Raw genomic sequence first — 22090 nt, forward strand, 5'->3', positions numbered from 1 at the left:
TATGGATGTGTTTTCTGAGTATTTCATGGATATATGGGATATGGAGTTGTTTCCGGCATTTTGTTCCTACTTTACTAAGTTTTAGGCGTCGGCGTTTCTAGGGAGAATTTGGGTCGAACTTTTCTTTAGAATTTGGGTCTGGATACTCATGGTATATTTTTGGAGGGCCCCAAGATGCGGATTTGTCGTCAGTCTGTAGGGAGATGGCCTGGGTGCACCACTTGGCCATGATACAAGGACTCCTCGCCTACGTGATGAAACTCTATTCAGGCAAGCTTGGCGTTATAGTCAAGACTTAGCCATTCATTTAAATGACGAGTTTGCTAAACGAAAATCATCACCGCCGCTGAGGCTTTGCAAAGTTTGATTTGATGTCGCTTCTAATCCCGAATTGTAATCCCATCTGAAAACGCCCCGGCTCCTATTTACGCTATGAGCCTGACTACCGCTGAAAGCCGACAAAGAACCGCCAGTATTTGCAATATAATTTATCTCCATCCATTTGATAAGACGCCACGACTCGAAACCAGTGCAGATTGTTTGTGAAAGACCCATACGACCAAAAACCCCGATAAAACTCGAAACAAAACAGAGCCCTGTCCAAAGCTCGAGTAAACTCTTCTACTCCTTGGGGTATAGCTCTTGAGGAACCTTGTCCTGAGGACCACGGGCGCTCGCACTACTTCCTATGATTGTTCGATCGTCACCATCGCGCTCTGGGTCATACTCTCCAGAGTCTCTGCCCTTGGATTGCGTGGAATGAGTGGGCCGCGTGACAGGCTTATCGTCATCGTCATCGGACTCACTGTCGGTCTCGTGCTCCGAATCGACCAGTCTGGCACGTGAAGTCTCGTCCTCACTGTCGTCGTACCTCCTGCGGCGGCCTTCATCATCAGATTCGTTACCCTGGGTTTCGTGGTTGGTCTCTTTGAGCTTGATGAACGAGTCGATGATATAGTATTGGAGGGCGTTCATGATGAGGGGAAAGATCATCATGACAAACGCGATCTGAAGCCTCTCATTGCCCTCGGTCCAGCCAAGAGCCCAATCGCCAGCTTTTGAGATCCAAGGCATCATGATGAAGATGATGAGCACGCAGATCTTCATGCCAAAAAGGCCACAGAAATAAATGACTGATTGTTTCAACCACCACCATACATTGGGTGGGGTACCGTAGTTGCCAGACTGAACAGATTCCGGGGGTTGACCGACGGGTGTGAAACGAACGAGACCTGTGAGGATCTTGAGGAGGATGATGAGTATAGGGATACCGAGAGTGGTCTACAGATGTTAGCAAATATGGGGAGGAATTACAGCATAGGCTGACACTTGCATCTATCGCGAGGTTGAGAAGATAAAAAGAGCATGGGTTCGGGGCGTAGTTATCATCATCGGATCGTCTCGTCATGGATGTTGCTGAAGGGTCGACCTGGACCGAAAATCGGCCGCTCGTCAACATGGACATGAAGATATTTGCGATGTGAACAAGAACAGAACCGAAAACCTGTTTTGATACGTCGAAGAACCAAATCTTGAGAGGTCGTTGAGGCCGTTCCCGCCACCGCTTGTAGACGAGGGAGAGTAGAGCCAGAGCACCAAGTGCGCCTTGCACAAGCAGCGCGAAGGAGCCCAGCAACGAGCACTCCCCGTTGGAATCGTCTTCGTCGGATGACTGTGGTGGTCCGGACGCGATGAAGGTTGCGGATGCGGCTGTGGAAGAAGCCATGGAGGCGGCCGAGGCGATTACTGAGGTGGCCATCTCTAGAACTGTTGAAGAATGGGCGAGAATCAAGGAAGAAGCATCATCGACGGCGACTGGTATATCTTCGAGGTTCGACGGAGGCTGCATGTGTACATACGTGGACGTTTTGACTGATTATAATGTCCAACGTCTCAATAGAGAGGAGAGAGAAGTGGTGATGTTTCAGGACAACCAAGAGGGTCCAACGGGGGCAAAGAAGGAGACGAATGGGAGTCGTTGAGAGCAAAACTCTTACAAAACTTGTTAAGAGATGAAACTTGTATTTATCTTGGTATAACGGTGAAGAGCAAAAAAGAAAGACCAAAAAGAAGATGACGAATGGAGACAAAATGAAAGGGGGAGGAAAGTCAAAACGGAGAACGAGGCGCTTGTGACTGATGGGACTTGACTGACTGATCATGAATATCGACGCCTACCTAGACTGAGCGTACTAGGCGTGGTCATGGATATTCGGCTCCTGTAGCTGGTCGTTCTCAGATTAGACTGGGCCTAAGCCCAAATTCAATCTAGACTCTTCAACACAGCCACGCACGACCTTGTCTCTTTTTTCCCCCGCTGGACCAAAGTCCAGAGTTAGGTATTTTAGCCCGGCTTACTCGTCTGGAGCCGCGTATAAACGTACAAACCTCAGCCACATACAACATATCGCCCTCCCCCGTCTTGTGGCGCCCATGGCTCATGTTCGGCTCAACTTAGCTCCGTGAAGAAACCTCAGGCGGCGGCTATCAACACCAAAAAAAAAAGTACAACCCAGGTGGACGACGTTGACGGCCCTTCCAACGCCGACTAGCTTCTCGAATACCGACGACCTTCCCTCCACACAATGCTTCGTCCGATATTAAGGGCCCCTCGCTCCGCCTTTGGCCTCGGCTTGCGCTCGACAGTCAATGCCCGCAGATCTATCCATCATGTTCCCCAACTGCCGCACGACTATTCTGAGGGTGTTCCTAACCTCATGAGCCCTGGAGGTTTCTCGATCGCTTGGACTGAATACATGAAGCTCATGGTGGAGAAATTGAATGCTTTGACTGTTGGTATGTGTGGATTTGATGTTCTAGGACAGCATTGAACCAACACAACGTTTCCTAATTTTATGTCGAATTAAATCCCAATTCAACACCTACTGACATGCCAATTTCCAGGCACCGAGCTCGAGGATAAGGACACAAAAACAATCGCTCTCATGACAGCCCGCGAGCCTAACCAGGCCCCAATCTTCAACTATGCTTCCATGGCACACAACAACCACTTCTTCTTCCAAGGCATCGCACCAGAAGGAACCCCCATGCCCGACGCCCTCCGTAGCGAACTAGAAGCCTCATTCTCCTCCATCGAGACCCTCCGCCGCGAATTTATCATCACTGCCTCCGCTATGTTCGGCCCAGGCTTCCTCTGGCTCGTCAAGGCTGGCCCCGGCGACTATCGACTTCTGCCCACCTACCTCGCCGGATCTCCCTACCCCGGCGCTCACTGGCGTGCCCAGACCACCGATATGAACGCTGTGGGCAAGGATGGCTCTGCCCGCACTTACATGCACAACCAGGCGTTCGGCGCCAACAAGCGAAACAGCGATCTTCCCCCAGGTGGTGTCGAGCTGGAGCCTCTTCTGTGTCTAAACACCTGGGAGCACGCATGGCTGTTGGATTGGGGTGTGGGCGCTGGTGGCCAGGGCGGAAAGGCTGCTTTCGCCGAGTCATGGTGGAAGTTGATCGACTGGGAGAAGGTGGCTCAGAAGTCGGGAGTGCTGCGACCTGGCTTCAAGTCTGCGTAGGCAGGAATATGATACATGACAGCGCCTAGAAATGATGTATAGTTAGGACACGATGTTACGGCATTGGTTAGAGACAAAGGGATAAGGGAAGCGAATTCTGTAAGATATTGTACTCTGCATATACAGGGGGGGATGTACTATTTGACGTCTCAATGCGTCTCTTATGTCCTATATCTTGCTCATAAGACAGACGCCTGAGAGATGCTTTGGTTACCCAGTTATGCTGCCATGCGCTAGTTCTCGTACATAGCGTATCTCGTGAGCAAAAATGGATAAACACCAAAAAGACATACAACACCAGGTATTCGCTGGTCGTCACCGACCCAACTACTAATCCGGCGCTTCGTGGCTTGACGATGGGGGAGCAGACGGGACCCCGTATTCTACACGAGCTGTGGTCGTATGTAACGATCGAGCTGGCAACAAGACATTATATCAGGGTGTTGAGCATATGCTTCAGGGAGCCCAAGTGATACATCTAGTTTCGTTGCCAAACACACCTTCCTACGATAATAGTTCACGTCGGAGACAGTATTCCTCCACTCCTGTTCAGCTAACCTTGCATCGCATGTCCTATCCATATAGCTCCTGAAGAGAGACCCCATACAAGACTTGACAACAAGGTTCCAGAAAGACATCAACATCACATAGGTTTGAAGACAATATTGTAATTCATCATGTCATTTTCTTTTCCTATCCTAAGAAGCTAGCCCGAGCTACCTATATGAAGTAAAAGATCAACAAGCGCTGTGTGGTATCTGCGTCATCCTTCGTGAAGTAAAGAAAAGAAATTTCAGGGAGTGGGCTGTGCAGTGCTGAGTTTTCTAGAGTCGTGTGCGAATGGTATAAAACGAAGGCAGCTCGTTCAACTGGAGCAATGGCCTATCAATCAAGAGAACTTCCTGAGTATGCAAATTCCAATACGCAAAAAAGACATCATTTGCTCATCTCGAGCTAAGATTCATCCGCTGTGTAAGCATCCCGCGAGAGAGCCGCAGCAAGTATCGCACAGTGGTTGTACGACCTGGCATGTAAGAATACAAAAGAAACACCAGTACAAAGAGAAAAGCCCCGAGTCCCAATAACCATCAGTGGAGGGTATCAGGTCAACGGTATCGAAATGAAATCAACGCAAAGTAGAGTTTTGGCAACTGATGGAAAGGTGGCGGATGAGGTGGTTTAGATCATGTTTCCGTTAACGCTGATTTCAAAACCCTCGCCCTTTTGTCTGAGCGCCTTTGCGAGCATAAGCTCTCGCATCCAGTCGATGCGGTCATCTCGGTTCTTGACAGCAAAGTGATGCGTCTTGCCTGTGCCATTGACACCCTCTGAGGGGATGGTACCGGCAGGTTGAAGATGGCTCTCACGCTTCCGAAGGCGGGCAGTATTCTTCTCTTGAGGGATGAGCTGGAAAGCAAAGGCACCAACAGGGTCACTCTTCTCGCGGCTGTGGCTTCCACGAGAAAGATGCATCGTCTTGAAAGCAGCAGTGAGCTTTGAAGAGGATGCAACGCTTGAGCAGGCAATTGCGTAATCGTCAATGTCCACATACTCAAGGGTCCGGTCGAGCTCCTCGGCATCCTTGTGCATATTGAGACGAGTACCCTTCAGAGTAAAGTAGCCGTCCTGCCACTCATGCCGAAGCATCTTTGTCTTGCGCTTCTTCATGGGACCTTGGTGACTAATGCCATTAGCAGGGTCGGCAGAGGGAGACTTGCCCCTCGCACCAAGAGGTGTGACAGTTGGTGCCAGGACTTTCTCGGAGCCATTGAGATGGCCACGGGAGAAGGGCAAGTTATCACGGGGGGGTGGCTGAAGAGGCTGCTGAGATCGTGAACCTCGTGGGGACTGTGGTGAGGAGCAGCCTTGGGGAGGGCGGCTAACGAGAACAGGCTTGTTCTCCTCGAGAGCGGGCATCACAGGGAAAGAGGGGCGGCGGGCTGAAGTGCGAGACTGGCAGCGGGGAGGGGAGACATTGGTAGTTGGAGATGTGCGGTAGTTCATGTCAGGGGGGACAGATTGGGAGAAATCTCGAGCTACTGGGCCAATGGGTACAGCCGTAATGGGAACATCAAGCTCCGAGAATGGTGTCCCATGGCGGAAGCTGTTCCTAGGTGTCATCTCCAGATCAGGAGATCGAGGGCTGGTCTTCTCCATCTGGTAGGGGACAAAGGCGGGCTGTTGTTGCTGTTGCAATTGCTGTTGATGTTGAGCAAATGACTGCGTGGGCTTCTTCTGAGGGGGAGGCACTGAAGAAGCACCAAGACGGGACGGAGGAGGCTGAGGCTTCCCAGGAATGGACAGTTTAGGGAGTCGGCGCAGACCTTGGTGAGGAAGCTGGGCCTGTGCGGTTGGCATACCATCAAACGGAGGCGTTGGAGGCACCTCGGCGCTGCAGTCTCCCTGCTGTTGGTGCTGAAAGCTAAGGAATTGTCTGACATTGTCTTGAGGATCTCTTGACTGAACGCCACGGAGAGATGCCTCATAAAGATACTGTAGAGGAGGCATTCCAGGACCCATGACGTCCGAGGAGGCGACAACAGAAGGTACAGCGTCCGATACGGGACGAACCTTGTTAGGGTCCAATGCCTTGGCCGTCTCTGGGTTGCCAGCATCTCCAACCATGACTGTACCAGTGGCATTAATATCCACGTGTGGATATTCTTTCTTGAAAGCCCTGATAAGCTGCTGTTGCTTTCTGAATCTGGAACAGTTCTCCCCCTTGGAACAGTGATGGGGCTTTGGGATAACTTGTTCAATACCGATGATAGACACTGACTCCATGGGGGTAATATCGTCTCCATTTGTCCTTGCACGATGACGTCGCTTGCTGCTCTGACGACGCTTAAGACCACCTTCTTCCCCTCTTCGCGCTTCTCTGGCAACTTCCTTGCTTGGAACATCTTCAATTGGTGTTTCCGGACGAGGTGATGCAGGTCTGCTGTCTCTGAGAGCTTGGATTTGATGCCAGACTTTGGTTCTAATACCGAACGATTGGATGTTAAGCTCCTTGAGATCTTCAAACTTGAGCGTTATCAGAATTGCACCGCTGATATCATTCTCCATGAATCGGTCTGCCACGGACAGCTCAACGCCAGCATTGAGCATAGCCTGCGCAACCATCTCAGTGGACCATGATGCCAGAGTCGTCGTGTCCAGTTCCGCATCAGTGTACTGGAAAGGACTGGTTCGTGTCGGTGGTGGTTGGGATGTCATGAGAAAGTCCGCGATGTTCCGAGGTCCCTTGGGAGTGATGGGTGATAATGTCAGAATGATGTCCTCTTCGGTGGCAGAGTATTGGTCAGTCGAGTTCCGAAAAAGATGAGGACCTCGAGGGCCTTCAACCTGCTTCGGAGAATAATCAAGCGGAACTTCTTGGCTTCTACTCGATCTTGGCGTCGGGACCTCATCGTAGGAAGAAACTGTTGTGAAACTAGGCTGTCCAGCCTAAATATGTCTGTTAGTTCTTGTCCAGGTCGATCGACTTTCTCTATGGGACACATACCGATTGCAAACTTATACGAGGCGAATTGTCCTCCTCATCGCTAATGATTTCATCCTCTTCTTCCCAGTCCGTGTCCACAAACTCGGTTGCCACTGAAATTGGTCGATCTAGTAGTTGAGAATCATTCTTAAGGCTGAAGAAGGTGTCCCGAGGTAAGGGTTGCTGTCGCATTTGTGAGTATGTAAGGCGGTCTCCGCCTCGGAAAGACGTGTACTCCTATGGGTCAGTGTTAGTGATATCCATAACGCTCACTGACCAAGTACTTATACTTACCATTTGGGAGTTATGTCAGCAGATATCAAGTAGTTGATGCTACCAGGCACCGAATACTGTTGGTGAGGTTGTCTGTATCGGCTGGCTAATGCTTGATATGGCCGTCGCCGGCGGTCGCTTCTTTAGAACTCAGTGCCTAAGCACGATCAAGGAGACGCCTTGAAACAAAGAGAAACAGATAAAGGAAACATAAATCTCGTTGTGTCGAGGAGATAATACACAGGTCGCAAAACTTGGGAGAAGGGGACCAGGGGAGTGGGCGGGCGGTTACGGGACGTTATGTATGCACTATAGCTCGACACTGGAGACTGAGGGAACCAGCAGAGGCATGAATATGAGCGGTCACGGAGTGGATGGAGACAAGAATAGACTTGGGCGAGGTGCTAAATGCAGAGTGCGTGGCCATGTCTCTAGGCCCTCGGAATACTGTAGCCCAGCCAGTCAATCGACCCTAGACCCTTGTACCCTGACTTGTTCGGGGTATGAGAAAGAGGCGGGTGGGAGCAAAGGTCCTAGGGTGAAGAACAGGGTGCTGCGGCTTCATCACACCGGCACGGGACGCAGAAAACGGAAAGCCAACAGCATGTTATGACCAACAGCCTGATTGAGATCCGTCTTGGGGACCAACATGTAGATCAAACATTGATTCAGGGCATTGCACTCGTGTATGATCCGAAGGCCATGATAGTAGATACTTGAGTTAAAGTGACAGGCCGACCTCCTCTGAGACACATGGATTGACAGTTGATTTAGATAGAGTGCCAGGCAAAGCGAGTTGAGCATTAAAGCGTGCACGGCGTCAAACTGGTGTTATCAATTGGGCCTTGAGTCCGGGCAGAGTGGCTGCGTCTCGCGTGCAAAAATGCACGTCCAGTCACGTTTCTGTGCTCTGGTCACGAATCAGAGGGAGACTGGGGGCCCGGGGGGCTAGATATTCGAAAGAGAAACAGTGTCTCTGCCGGGACGCTTAATGACGATGGAAGAAGAGAAGCATCCTGGTCCTAGTTAAGCAGAAGAGCGTGGGGCGCCATGCCTCGAGCTGTCTGTGCTCGTCGATTGGCTTAAGCTGGCGCACGTTGCGACCCTGGCTCCTGAGGCGTTAGGCTTAACCTGGTTGAGCACACCCAATCTTGTTATCCACAGCTGGAGATCCGTTAGTGCCACACCTTTGAACAAATATAGCGGCCCTAACAAGCGTTTAAGCGCCGGGAGCTTGAGTTTCTCACCTTAGTTCAGGATGAGTCGAGTGACAAGAGGTGAAGTGAGGTTGGGCAACGAGTCAACGCACCGTATCACCCCGCAACACCTAAGTTTTTACGTCGCTGCCGATACGGATTGTAATCTCATCCATCAGCAGAACGGGCCAAACCCAATTCAATAGATGGTGATTGTGATGATAATGGATGCCCATGGCAACCCTCAGCATAAACATGATCAGTCTGTTTTCTTGTGCCATCACATTTCTCAATTGCAAGTTGATCTTACCATGTTCGTATGCCTTTCAATCTCTGGCGTATCCGTACTCTGCTGAGACTGTTCTTCGTACTGTACTCTCATGTACACTCTAGTGCTAGGGTCATCACGGACCAGGCTGCTTCGGCATAGGAGCGGGAGACGAGCCCCCATCAGCTGCAAGCGAAATCCTGAGAAACGAGAAATAAATGACCGGCATGGATCGGTGTTTTTTATTCTCCTATATGGTGCACTGTATGGGTTTCTCGCCTCGTGCGCGTATGTCATTCATCGTCGACATTGCCATATGTTAAGGTATGAGTTGTTGGCATTACTATCGTCAACGACGTGGACGCACCGAGTACCATTTGATCTCTTGTTCAACATATTATTTGCTGTTGTCAAACGTAACACTCTTGCGTTCCTGGACATGAAGCTAGCCATGTGACTTGGGTCGCAGAGCAGATTTGGATGCGGATGTGGATGTGTGTGAACCTGCAAGCTTGTGAGTCCTTGCAATGGTAACAGCGAATATGTTTCCGAGCTTAGAAAGTTTACTCTTTTCTCGCGCCTCGTTCCATCCAAGAACAAACTTTTCAACGGTCAAGAGTCTTGTACTCTATCCCGGAGCCTGGATGCTTCCAGGGCGCCCAAATCTTTACCATACCGGTTCTGTGGTTGTGGGACCGGAAACCGTTACATCTGAAACTCTATGTTTTTGACTCACACATATCGCATTAGCTCGAGGCATGCTCCAGCCTGGGTTCGAGCTTGTTCAACATAGCTATCGAAATCGAGAGTTGGAGCTTCAGCCCCAAAACCCAGCCTCGGCCACCATTCCTGTGAACTGTCCCCTGCTGACAAACTCCATGCCCGAATCATGGTCCTGTAATTGGTTGCGTTGCGGCCCTTCACCCGATTCTTTTCGGGTATCTATTCTTCCGAGCTTGGTTTAAGTCTCGGGAGAGGCACCGACACGCCCCAGGCCAGGAGACAGATCGTATGCTCACCTCACAATGGTTTCTTCCCATTACTGCCACGGCTGGTGCTCAATGGTGCACTCCTGTCGGTCTTGGAGGCCCTCAAAGGGTCCCTGGATCGTCAAGGTTCTAGCCCCCACTAATTCCAACTCCAACTCTAAGCGGAACTGCTCTGAGGCCCTCTATCAAAGGCTACAGGAATCCCTGTACAGAGTCCCTGTCAGATTCTTACTTGGTCCACCACCTCCTTCGACCTCGATTTCCCCTTCAGGCAGTGCGTTCACTGTGAGCTTTTGAATGAGATTAGACGCTAATCTTGGCCATATGTCACTCAATAGCCAACCACAGTGCTCATCGATGGTCCTTTCCACGAATCAAGTTGAAAGACTCGAACGGGCAGGCTAGTGGGACGGTCCGTTTTTTCTTTCAGTTTGTTTTGCTCCAATACAGCATTCCTATCCGCTTTGATTTCAATGCGATAGAAGTCAGGCGGATCATGGCGGCATGATTTGGTTGGCTCTTGAGCGGCCATGTTTCGCCTCATCCACAATTCGACTATATTTTGCTGGCTCCAGACTGGAAATTCGCCTCATGAATGGTTATATGAGCATTGCTCATACTTGCGGTCAAAGATTTGATCTCGTTCATCGTGTGACTCAAAGGTCGCCGCCAAACTCGCTCACATGAACAAATGAATCCGCCTCATGTACGAATCGCAGTCTGTCACAAGTACTCCTAGGAGGGAGCGGTGACAATTGACAGATGAACTCCTCTATTCCTTGTCAAGAAGTTCGAACTTCGCCAAAAATGCGAGACTAAGAGGTGGGGTGATGGAGTGTATGTACAATATGCTAGGATTCAGCATTGGGCACTCTCGATCACACTGGAAGTGGTATAGTTCTGTTGTAGTTCTCTCAACTCTGTTCTTGGCCTTGTCAATCAATGAACCCCAAACCATCAGCTGAATCGGGAATATCTGTGCAAAATGTGCCATATCCTTGTGAGGAATTGAGGAGATGCCAAACGGCTCAGCAAGCCGAGGGTGAGTGGCTTTGAGGCGTGGTTGGCTGAAAGTGAAGCTCGGAGCATGATTTTCTGCAATAGACGTGTCGCCACGGTGACTGTAGATGAATTTATGAACAAATGCTACCCAGAATATGCAAAACGTATCTGTCTGTGCCTGGGCTGAGATGCAATGTGACGCGAAGCTGATTCACAGCACTACCATAAAAGAGATATTGGGAGATCTGATGTTGTGGGGTCCAAGATTACGATTCTCAGTGTAGCACAGCATATCAGCCACTTTGCTGCATGAGATTCTGGTGATACCTTCTAAAATAACGACATACAGTGACAACATCATAAACTCTGCACTACTACCTACCCGAATATCCAGCCGTGGGGCTTAGGTCAGTCGGGTATATACAGTGCAAAAGCAGACTGTGTCACCTAGGTATGTATGTATTTTGGAGTGTAGGGTAACTTTGCTACAAAGTGCTCATCGTGAATATCAATATTCTCGGCTAGTGACAGCTTCCACACACAGAAGCACAGCATATACGCATTGCTTTTCCTATGATAGTTTTGCGTCCCGAAGTGGACTCCGCTCAATGCTGATATTTTGCAAGCACCCGGTGTCGCGAATTGCTCCGCCTCGCAAATGAATACAGAGTCATCATGCCATTGGAATCTTGTCGTGGGATGCGAAGCCCGTGATGGTCAATATGTTCTGCGACCCAATAAGCTCGCATAACCTCACCTGGAGTTAACCATTGGCTTCACCTCCGTCAATCGCAATCCTGCGACGGTTTAACCAATACAGCTCTAGCTTCTTGGTCAGGATGCCCTGTCTGCTTCTGTCACCCAACCCCTGCTATAACCCCAGCTACGTATGTATGGTAAGGAAATACCTACCCAGCCCAACTCGACCTGTTCTTATTAAGTTATTCCTCCGACAGCTTTACAGTACTAAGTAGGATGTGGTAATGATAAATACGGTGGCATTGTAGCTTGATCGAGGTCTGGGATGAGCATGTCCGAATGTGATAGGAAATAAGCAAGCAAGCAAGCAGCGGCCAAAGTGGCTTCATCACGCCAGTGCGGGCTAATGTCTCGTTCCCGCTTAACTTCGCATGCTATGCCCGTCTCCCGTCCAGCCTTCGTCTTCAGGTCAAGATGCCTTGCATAAGGATATAGACCAGGTCTTTTACGGCAAGAATTGTCTTCGGGGGCTCTCACCGACTGTCCCGTACGCCACAGAACACATACTGGTGATGACGATAGCTGTTGTGGAATTCGGAGCATTGAGATAATTGTGCGGGCTGATCAACACCTTGCCAATGTCTCACACAGCCATCGTGGTGTCTTATTCTGAATTTTGGTCTTGCCAAGACTTCAGGTCGAGTTGGATGACCCATCGAACTCGAGGAGCGGCCGACAAGAGGGCTGGAAGTCCATGGACCACAGAAACACCCGTGAACAAAAGTGCTGGCTGGCAACACATAACGGGTAGCTGCTTGTTGAGGAACTGAACGACAAGGCCCGATTGCAGGGGATTGAATATTGACTCAGTCATGTTACTTGATTTGCTCGGAGACAAGCTTGAATATCTCCGCATCTAAAATCAACGACGGATTGGCAACTCCCATGAGCTAGGCCGTGGTGTCCCGTCATTATTGCCTGCAGAGAACTTCAGCAAGAATTCGACCCAGTATAGGACGGCAGTCAGAATATCACATCTGAGCTCTCGTTTTTCATTTTGTGATGCAACCCCCCGGCATCACATCACAGTGCCATTGGAAGTGTCAATGTGCATGTGCCCTTCTAATCCTTGCCCGAGCCAATCCTTACAGCCCTCTGAAGCGGCTCCCACTCTCCACTTCTGTTTCCCTCTCATCAACGGTTTCAACACACATCTGGAGAATCATCTATTAACCAATAGATGATTCAAAGCTCACTTCTGCAGAATCTCACATGATGCAAAACTAATGCGACCTCCTCGAGTTCTGTGGGTGCTGAAAGCACGGTCGCATTGTAGTCGAGCTTCTGAAGCTTTCGAATGAACGTTCAGTTCGAGAAGCCGAATCACTTCGGACTTACCAGGTTCTCCATTTGGACCAGAAGATTGTCATGGGTTTGGGCGGGGAAAGTGAGGGACAAAGTGATGATGTGAGTGTGAAAAGCAAAACAAAGTCAAGTCGGCGCACACTCCACTGTGCTGTACCACAGCCTTGCTGTGCTAGTTTAACAGGCTTATCTGATGATCCTTGACTGTTGTTGATGGACGCTTTTGTGAGCATTGAAATGGCTCAGCTTCCTCGACAGGAGCAAGGGCCCTGGTCAGCTGGAGCCTCGATCTACGATGCTAGCTTCAGCTTCACTTGCTCCGGGCTATCATGTCATTGTCATAACATTGTTTTTCCTGTCTGGCGCCCTTTCGCAGGAATTTCCTTGCCTGGCCTTGAAGACGAGGTAATACAGCACAGTATCAAGCATAGTGCCGAGGACCCTAGATATGGATGCGATTAACTTCCCGCCTGAGTTTGGACCGGCCCGCGAGGGCCAAGAAGCTCCCCGCGGACCCTTCAACGGCTATAGAAAGGCCCACAAACGAACGTGGTGGTGTGTGAGTCGGGATACGCGGCCAACACAATTCAACTCGAGGTACCAAACTCAATTTTGCTGATAAGATGAGAAATGAGAAACCTTCCTCAGCCACGCAGGGCTAGACCGTCTAAAACGGTAAAATACATGGTACACCCTTTGACCGTCGATGGCGGACAAAAGTTTGGCCTGGTCTCATCGAGATTATGAATCATGCGTTGATGGAGGGCGAGTGTCGAGTTATTGAACCATCGGCCGCAAGTTGAGGCCTAGGTTGACAGGGTGCCTAGGTTGTAATGTTGCCATACTGTGTCTCCAACGAGAGTGTAATTTCGATGGCTACAGAGGCAAAGAGGGTCAATATTATAGTACGTAAAACTACAATCAAGACCAGTTGCATTAAATTTACGAATACTACCTCGAGCGCAGATCAAAATATTCATTTACCAAAACATCGTGATAGATCACACAACTGCTACATATGTGCTGCCAGGAAGTTTGCGGAACCGTCGGCCTTCAGTGTAGTTCAGGAAAAGTCAGCACTCAGCATAGAGAAGAAGAGATCAACAAGAAGCACTAGGGTAAGCTAAGTAGGATCCATAAACTCTGCGTGTCAATGTGAACAAGGATGTCAGTGAGCTGAACAGAGTTGCAGACAAGATGGAAGCGCATTGACATGGGAAAGAAAGTTTAGTCAAGAGCAATTGTTCCATAATTAGCCCATATCAATAGTCTTTTTGGCCGCATACTCTACTACCTTGATGATGGCCTAATTATGCTGAAATGAACCAGAGAATGCGGGTTAAATTAAAAATAGACGTGCAAGTGAGGTTTGGGATGTGATGAGATGTGATGGGGCCTGTTAGCGCTCTTGCGGTGTTGCAACTGCGGATCCAAACACGCTTAAGCGCCAAGGCATGGAATTTAGCCCAGATTCCAAGGTGAAAAGAGGGGGCCAAAAAGATAAAATAGTTACTCAGCCAAAGGGCCAAAATCTCCGGCTTAGACGGAGCCCTGTCCCGATGGTGTCAGCGAGAAGACCAGAAACGGTTTGCTCGTGAGTGAGGCTGCAGGGATCAGGGATCGTACGGGATGAACAGACGAGAAGACGATGAACAATCGGAGGCGGCCGGTAGTGTTTAATTGCGACGAGCGGAGGCATTTGGCAATGACTCGCATTGGCGGGGGAGCTATCTACCCATGACTTGACTAGACCATAGCGGGAGTGGAATTCATGGGCTTGACAGATGATAGTGTGATGGATTTGTTTACGAAATGCCCAAAGAGTGTGATGAGATATTAAATGCTAGGCCGGGGTCTGAAGAGCTAAGCATTGCCAGATGGATCGGGTCTACTCACAAATGAATATTGTCATTGACTTAATCTGGTCTATGGTATTGAAGGGATTGAAATGAGAGAGTGAGAGTGAGACTGAGTGTGTAAGTTGAGAGATAAGATAGGATAGCCGGAGCAGAGGATGGCAAGATGTCATTTCCAGATTCAGTAACCGTCAAGATAGGCTAATGTACCTTGCTAGGTTCAAAGGATAATCCAAGCTCAACCTTGAAATGGTCTGGTCTGGTCTTGCATGCCCATATCTATGTATTGATGGTGTAGAGGAGCTTCGATATGGTTGGCAGATTTACAGATGAGATGACCCTATGCAGTGTGCACTACCTACCTTAAGGTACCTATGTAGTTAGGTACAGGTACATCTTGTTGGATGGGGGATTTTAGTGATCTGACTGTTGGTTTCTGCTTCTTCATCGGCACTGCACCCAGGTACAGTACCTATGTAAAGCCTCCTCCACAAACATAGGTAAGCACGCTATCAAGATAAGATTGATTGATCTTGTGTTGCCACAACAGGATCGAGCAGTGACATTCATTTGCGTCTCAGCAACTTTTTTTTTTCGTGATTAGCCAACGGTCAAAGAGCATATACATACATGAAATGACCCATTTTAGGCCGCCCGTTATTGCCCGTCATGGTCCGCTTATCACATCATAAACTCACCAGGACCAGCTTGAGTTTCCCCGCTCGGCTCGGTGTTTTGTTGATCACCACGAGGTGCATTGGTGCAAGGTAAGGGTCTCGAGCTACCTAGCCAGGGGCCCCTGAGTAGATGCAAGAGCATGGCGGCAGAGATCATCAGTTTCTGCACTCTCATTGGCTGTAGCGTCAGAGCTACCCTGTTGCGCCACCTGCGGCTCGGGGCCAATCCAGATCTGAGGCCGGGGTAGGCAATCAACAGTGCTAACACACTTTCGGACTAGACCGCTCACCTGCCCCTGCTCCGCGGCAGAAGCTCCTCATCGGTTGGTCCCGTCCCCTAATGCGCTAATGCACGCGTGTCACCCTCGGCTGTCGAATCACGGACCAGAAACGCTCTTCCTCAACGACAGGCCTGCTCACCAGACCGATCTTTTTCCTTCCCAGTCACTGCAGAATGCGACCTGACCCAGCTCTGGTGCCAGGCAGAGCAGAGCTTTCACTGATCAGCCACTGGAAAGCATGACAATACCAGGTCATGTCCACTGGAGCAATGGTCGGGTACATGCCGGACTGTTACGGCACACAGCAGAAGCCATGTATAGCGTCTTGCGTTCCATGAGTGCTCAGCGCCATTCTTCACGTACCCAGTTCGTCAAGCTGAGCTAAGCTGAGTTGTTGCCGCCCAGTTGCAGCAATCATATCTTGTGTCTCACTGACTTTTACTACAGAGCAGATTTGTTCAAGTCTCGACACAGACTGATCAACGCTCGAGGTTACCTGGGCTTAAACTAGAGAGACATGTCAATGCTCTCTCTGAACCCATAACCCCATCTTGACTCGTTTCTTTATCGCTCACAAGGCCCTTTAGACCCTCGTGACCTCCAGTTATGGGATTTTTCAACAACCCCCGCGCTGTTAGACGTCACCGTCTTCCACCCCTGGTCAAGACATGCACTTGTCCCGTAACACCCAACCATACCGGCATTCTTTAGAACTGGAGACCTGGTGTTTTTGGCGGCCATCCATGGGGCTTCTGGCTTCTCGACCCGGCTGCGGACAGCCACTTGCAGGACTGCAAGCACGAGGTCTTTCGCCGCTTGACCAATCTGAAGGTTGACCGCCTCTTTGACTGTTCTATTCGTCAAAAATCGTCTAGGTACTTGGCCAGGGCTCCTCTCCTACCACCAGCCTATCTCCGTTGTGTCCTAGAGCTCAACAAGTTTCTGGTCCGATCGTCCACTTCAGCCGAGTTTCAAGACGTGAAGCGTGAAATATGACTCGCAAATCGTGAATTGCACAACTGACCATGGCTGCACTAGATGCTACTGTTTAATGAATCCATCTTAGATGCGACCGAATAGAGTTTTCAGACCAGCACAGTACACTCTCTGTTAGTTGAGCATGGAAAGACCCTGCTATGAGACCTGATAGAGGAGGTGAGCTAGCGGTCGGATCCTTGTGCGACCTTTTGGCATTTCCCCTCTTCCGGTGTACATACTCGCGCATATGCAGATGCAGGCGCAACAGCCCGGTGAGCTTCTCTATCCGTATCAGCATCAAGATGATGGTGGGTGTTACTGCTTCTTGGGATAGGAATAGATACTGAAGAAGCAACCCATACTAATCACCACACAGATCTACTGCGTGAAAGCCGAGCTCATGCCTGAACTCTGGACATTCCTTCTACTAGGCGAAAGTAAACATCACGAACCGCATCTCAGCCTTCCCAGGCATTTGGATGGATAGCAATTGAACCTTGAGTACTAGATAACCAACAAGTGGAGGGCCTCAAACCAGAAGCCAAAAGTCAAAGTCCAAGCTCGCCCGCCTCGCATATCCTCCCGTGAGGAGCTAGATCCGAACGGGCTCCAACCCCCCCGTTGATGAGCTCTTCATGCGAGCAGAGTGGCTGCTAGCTATGACCATAGATGACCAGATGGGCACACCATGCGCGACTTTCCCCTTTAGACGACTGAACCCCTGCTCGCCTTATTCTCTTTGTGCATATCTATTCCTAGAGTGGAGTTCCGATGGGCACAGAGAGACCATCTTTTGACCGACTCTCCCCATTGGCTTCTCTAAGCGCAGTCGCTGCCTCTGGTGCCATGGCATGCTCGTCGTGCATGATGCAAAAATAGAAACAAGACGATGGGAAGCCATCATCGAATCGACGTGTGAAGGGCCACGAGAGAAGCGGCCAAAATATAAGGATTTAGCCCTCCAGCAGCCGCCCAAGAATTTTGCCCTCTTTCTTCTTCGTTATGTTCAGAGATTCCAAGTGTCGCCCAAGGTTCTCTTGATCCCCTTTCCTCTCTTACCGCCCTCCTCAAGCCCTTTCTATTGCCCGCATCAATCTTTACAATATCCAGTTACAAGCAAGCCGGACTTGCTTCGAACCAGTCAATCATTACTACGCAATTTCCCAAAAGGACATTTCGATTCGAAACGAAACGGAATAACGAACGATACGTTGTAGTCTGACACGTTGGCCTGGCTGCCACTTACACGACTGCACACAAAATCAAACAATTCGCTCAGTGATCCATATTGATCCTGACCGATACAATAACACTAATTTAATTTTCGACTTGTTTAAACGGACTTGACAACTTCGGATTCGATATCCCCCGGTCACATTTCCCAACGCCCAACCTCTTGGCTTTCGCTTCTGGATCCTCAGCCCAGTTTAAAGCAAAAATACAAGCAAAGACAATTTCTCCATCCCGTCCCGCTTTGATCGACTCCACATTCGACTAGGCCCGGGTTCTGAGTACAGTGTGCATCTGGTCCCTGATTACACAGTACCACTCCCCCCTTGTCGATCACACACCCCTCCTGGTCCCCTACCACGCCAATACTCTAAGGACCAAGCATCGCAGCCTACAAATGTCTATGCTGCCCCCCGACCATCGCAAAGGCGTGTCGCGAGCAACTGGAAGCACCGTCAACATGACTGTATCACAGTCTTCAAAGGCCAAACCGGCCTCCAAAGCCAGCAATGGCAAGCCAAAGACAAAGACGCAGATGCATCGTCGTTCAAGAACTGGTACGCCCGCTTATACGCCATCTCACTGAAGTGTCGTGAGCTAACATGAATCTCACAGGCTGCTATACTTGCCGTTTGCGACGCAAGAAATGCGACGAGGGAACTCCCATGTGCACAGCCTGCAAGCACCTCGGCTTGCAATGCGAGTACAAGCGGCCCATGTGGTGGAGTAACAACGATATGCGAAGGAAACACAAAGAGGACATCAAGATGATCATCAAGCGCAAGAAGCTCTCTGAGAAGTCATCACACAACATCCAGAACTCTGTCACCAGCTCCCCTCCTGGCCTCACACACTCTCTTCCCACATCAGCCACCTTCACTGATCCTCTCGACCGTACAAGATCCGCCTCCATTGACTCTCAATTCCCAGCTGCTTTCAACTTCAACAGCCCTCCCAGCGGGAACGAGTATGGATTCGGTGCGCCAATGCACCCCGAGTTCATGTTTGGCAGCTACTCGCCTTATGAGATCGATGTCAAGACGGAGCGGCAGATGTTTGTGAACGATGTGCCCACAGTTCGCGAATCACACATCTCCACCTTCAGCACTTACCACACTCCTCCCCCAGCTGGTACTGTTCTGCCCAACGGCCCTCTCGACGGCGAGTGGGCCGAGCAGGTCTTCCAAGAGCGCAAGGAATCCCTTTCAGAGGAGACCCTCAACTGCAATTTCTTCGACTTTTCACATGGCCCTTCTACAGAGTCGAGGCAAGTCAAGATTGAGTTGGATGAGAATGACCAGCGCCTGCTAGACCACTTCATCCAATTCGTTCTGCCAACCATCTTTCCCATCCTCGAGTCCAATCAACATTGCTCAGTCAGCTCAGACCTGATCCTCCCTGCTCTTCAATCAAACAGTGCCTACCTTCACTGCTGCTTGAGTGTCGCTGCCCAACACCTCAAATCACATATCAATGGCTCTACCTCTACCGATGACATTGACAACGATATCATGCGCCATCGCTATGCCACCATCTGGGCTCTTTGCGAGGCTCTCAAGAAGGATGAGAACCACCAACAAATTCTCGAGGCAACCCTGGGCCTCATTTTCTTCCAGTCTGTCGTTGGCCGCTATGACGATGGCCTTCTCGATATTCCTTGGCACCAGCACTTCCAGGCTGCCATCAGCTTGGTGCAGAAGCTTGACCTTCCCGGAATTGTCTCTGACCCTACTCGGGCTTCAATGCAAACCCCCTTCAACATGTCTCTCTCGTCATGGATTGACATTCTTGGTGCCACCATGAAGGGCCGCTCACCAACATTTGCTCACACTTACCGCGAGAAACATCTTTCTCAGCTCAACCCTAGCCTTGGCTTGCGGGAGCTGATGGGCTGTGATGACCGAGTCATGTATCTCATTTCCGAGATCGCCTGTCTCGAGTCTCTTAAGAAGGATGGCATGGATGACTTCACACTGTGCCAGCATGTCTCTGCCCTCGGAGAGCAGATCAGCTTGACCGAGATGGGTGATGCAGGCCCCAAGATGCCTTTCAATGCCAATGGCAGCCTTTCACCGAAGCAGCTTTCCAAGAACATGACCATGGCTTTCCGCATTGCTGCTCGCATCTTCCTCTGCAGCCTGGTTCCTGGATTCAACCCTAGGCAGCCATCACCTATGGGCTTGGTTGAGAAGCTGACTACTGTGCTTCAACACATTCCCTCGGGCCCCAATGGGTTTGACCGCAACCTTGCTTGGGTCTACCTCATTGGCGGCTCCATCAGTGTTCCTGGTAGCTCATTCCGTGCATTCTTCGAGGATCGCCTGGCTCAGCTGGGCGACTCGGCTAGATTTGGCACCATGGGACGTGTAGCCACCCTCCTGCACGAGGTGTGGGTTCAGAATGATAGCCTCTCGGGTGTGAGCACACCCGGGTCCACGACGTCTGAGGCGGCCCAGCTGCACATCCACTGGCGGGATGTCATGGAATCGAAGGGATGGGACTTTTTGTTGATCTGAGCACTGCTCTTTGCAAACCTTCTTGGCTGGCCTTTGAAGGGTAGCAGGACCGTGCTGGGTGAGACCATCAAGTTCTGCTCTAGCCTTCCTTCTTTTCAGTAACATGAGAGCGGCCAGGACCACCTCATCAGGCGAAGCAGGCATTTGCCAGCCGTCGAGGACCAGGCTTGGAAGTGAGACTTCCATGTCCTACACGAGGGTATGTTATTCGCTTACTCCCTGTCCCGAAAGGGCAGAGTTATCTTTTTCTTTTTTCTTTTTTTCGTTTCACTTCATATACAATGATACCTACTGGGATGGGTTACTAGAGGAAGCCGCAAGGCGTTTTGAGATGAATGTGGGAGCACAAAGAGCGACACTTGGATGCACCACACTCGACATATTTTGATAGGGGGACGAGGCGTTAGGGACATGCATGCATAGGACGTTTGGCAGAGGATACATGGCCATATGCAGGAACAAATGGGGCGGCAACACGATGCCGTTTTAGATGTCAATTCATTGGATTGAAGCGGCTGAGTACCGCGAGACTCGGGATCACTCGCTATTGTTTATTGCTTTACTATGATACCAAGCGGGCAATGGTATGGGGGAAACGGCGCAATGAAGGATCTGGAGTACATGCGCCGTGAAGGATGACGATATGAAAAGAGAGGCTCTGGGAAGCTGGTTATGGGCTAGCTCCCAGAAAGGAAGCGGGATACAGATAGGACATTATGACCTTGCTGAGACAAGGCAGACAAATGGACAAAGCACTTTATTGTGACATTACCACGCACTTGTTTATTCCCTCACTGCAACGACCACGGAAGGTGAGATGACAGTATCTATCTGATCATGTAAATCACACCACATAATTGACGACAAGCCTCTGAAAAGGGATCACAACTCCGAGAGGCACAACTGGGATGGATGGGCATTAATACCTCGGCCTGATTACTTTACCTGCCAGCACATTATTCCGCATACGATGGGTTCTTTTTCCTTGTGTGCTTATTTATTCCCTGCCGAGGTCAGCATCATCACACCATGAAAGCCGGGGAGAGGCAGGTTCTCCGTGGGGGTGGTATTGATGAGATGCAGATATGTGCTGCTACGGTATGCAGGCATCTAGATACAGGGAGTTTTCCAATGGCCTGAGAACCTAATGTTTATACTATGGCACACGCACTGGGGAAATGAGGCCTTATACCCGTTGCGGATGTATGGAAAGAAAGCCGCATGCAATGCAGTGCCGTGCCATGCCATGCCATGCAAATGCAGTACGAGGACAATTCATAGAATGCATGTTTGGGAGGGAACCTTTTCCTTATGTACCTCGTCCTATAGACCATCTATCTTAAGGCCTCACTGTATATGAATGAGGATGTCCAATGCATGCCGCATCAAGCCGTTACTCCGTACGAGTCGCAGTGCATCTACAGCGAGGGATACAGAGAGGCACCAGCACATCAGCGCATCGCATCGCATCGCATCGCATAGCAGTGCATTTGATTTACAAGACGGAAATTAGAGGCAAACACGTATTCTCAACAGCGACAGAAAAGGAAAGACAACCTTATCCTCCCTACCTTGGTCTTCAGGGCTTCTGGACAGTGCGTGGAAATTACTGGATCTAGTGACTTGCACGCCCCCTGTAGCCCAGGGCATAAGGTTCTTTTCTTTACTGACCGCAGCGGAGAAGACGTGGACTTTTTGCCTCTCCCCGAGGCCCAAGCGAATCTGAATTCTGTGAGATGCATT

The 22090-nt window shown here is 50.1% G+C and overlaps 4 protein-coding genes and 1 non-coding gene across 5 annotated transcripts; 2 read left to right on the forward strand and 3 right to left on the reverse strand.

The window, feature by feature from the left end:
* Positions 1–176: 176 nt before the first annotated feature.
* Positions 177–2324, reverse strand: FVEG_08107 (hypothetical protein). The gene is made up of 2 exons (XM_018896930.1): positions 1334–2324; positions 177–1281 (listed from the first exon to the last, which is right to left on the reverse strand). The coding sequence occupies exons 1-2, from the start codon at positions 1847–1849 to the stop codon at positions 622–624; spliced, it is 1176 nt and encodes a 391-aa protein (XP_018754470.1). The 5' UTR covers positions 1850–2324; the 3' UTR covers positions 177–621.
* A 261-nt stretch (positions 2325–2585) lies between these two features.
* On the forward strand, positions 2586–3626 carry FVEG_08108 (Fe-Mn family superoxide dismutase; the record flags this gene model as incomplete). The annotated part of the gene is made up of 2 exons (XM_018896931.1): positions 2586–2796; positions 2905–3626. 2 exons carry the CDS (start codon positions 2586–2588, stop codon positions 3531–3533), a joined length of 840 nt encoding a protein of 279 aa, XP_018754471.1. The 3' UTR covers positions 3534–3626.
* A 193-nt stretch (positions 3627–3819) lies between these two features.
* FVEG_16250 lies at positions 3820–3935 on the reverse strand. The gene has a single exon (XR_001989299.1). It is a non-coding gene; the product is annotated as a 5S ribosomal RNA (ribosomal RNA).
* A 251-nt stretch (positions 3936–4186) lies between these two features.
* FVEG_08109 (hypothetical protein) lies at positions 4187–7661 on the reverse strand. The gene is made up of 3 exons (XM_018896932.1): positions 7312–7661; positions 7039–7254; positions 4187–6980 (listed from the first exon to the last, which is right to left on the reverse strand). Exons 1-3 carry the CDS (start codon positions 7312–7314, stop codon positions 4713–4715), a joined length of 2487 nt encoding a protein of 828 aa, XP_018754472.1. The 5' UTR covers positions 7315–7661; the 3' UTR covers positions 4187–4712.
* A 9335-nt stretch (positions 7662–16996) lies between these two features.
* On the forward strand, positions 16997–21150 carry FVEG_08110 (transcriptional regulatory protein Pro-1). Its single transcript, XM_018896933.1, has 2 exons — positions 16997–18388; positions 18447–21150. The coding sequence occupies exons 1-2, from the start codon at positions 18229–18231 to the stop codon at positions 20345–20347; spliced, it is 2061 nt and encodes a 686-aa protein (XP_018754473.1). The 5' UTR covers positions 16997–18228; the 3' UTR covers positions 20348–21150.
* The last annotated feature ends 940 nt before the right edge of the window (positions 21151–22090 follow it).

This window comes from Fusarium verticillioides, chromosome 3, assembly GCF_000149555.1.
Source record: "Fusarium verticillioides 7600 chromosome 3, whole genome shotgun sequence".
Taxonomy (NCBI): Eukaryota; Fungi; Ascomycota; class Sordariomycetes; order Hypocreales; family Nectriaceae; genus Fusarium; species Fusarium verticillioides.

What these genes read in the sequence shown, in the direction of transcription:
- FVEG_08107 (XM_018896930.1), bottom strand. Translation starts at nt 1,849, where the DNA reads ATGCAGCCTCCGTCGAACCTCGAAGATATACCAGTCGCCGTCGATGAT. An exon ending in TTCTCAACCTCGCGATAGAT is followed by an intron (nt 1,282 to 1,333) that starts GCAAGTGTCAGC and finishes TAACATCTGTAG; the next exon opens with ACCACTCTCGGTATCCCTAT.
- FVEG_08109 (XM_018896932.1), bottom strand. An exon ending in CTCGTATAAGTTTGCAATCG is followed by an intron (nt 6,981 to 7,038) that starts GTATGTGTCCCA and finishes AGACATATTTAG; the next exon opens with GCTGGACAGCCTAGTTTCAC.
- FVEG_08110 (XM_018896933.1), top strand. Translation starts at nt 18,229, where the DNA reads ATGTCTATGCTGCCCCCCGACCATCGCAAAGGCGTGTCGCGAGCAACT. An exon ending in GCATCGTCGTTCAAGAACTG is followed by an intron (nt 18,389 to 18,446) that starts GTACGCCCGCTT and finishes TGAATCTCACAG; the next exon opens with GCTGCTATACTTGCCGTTTG.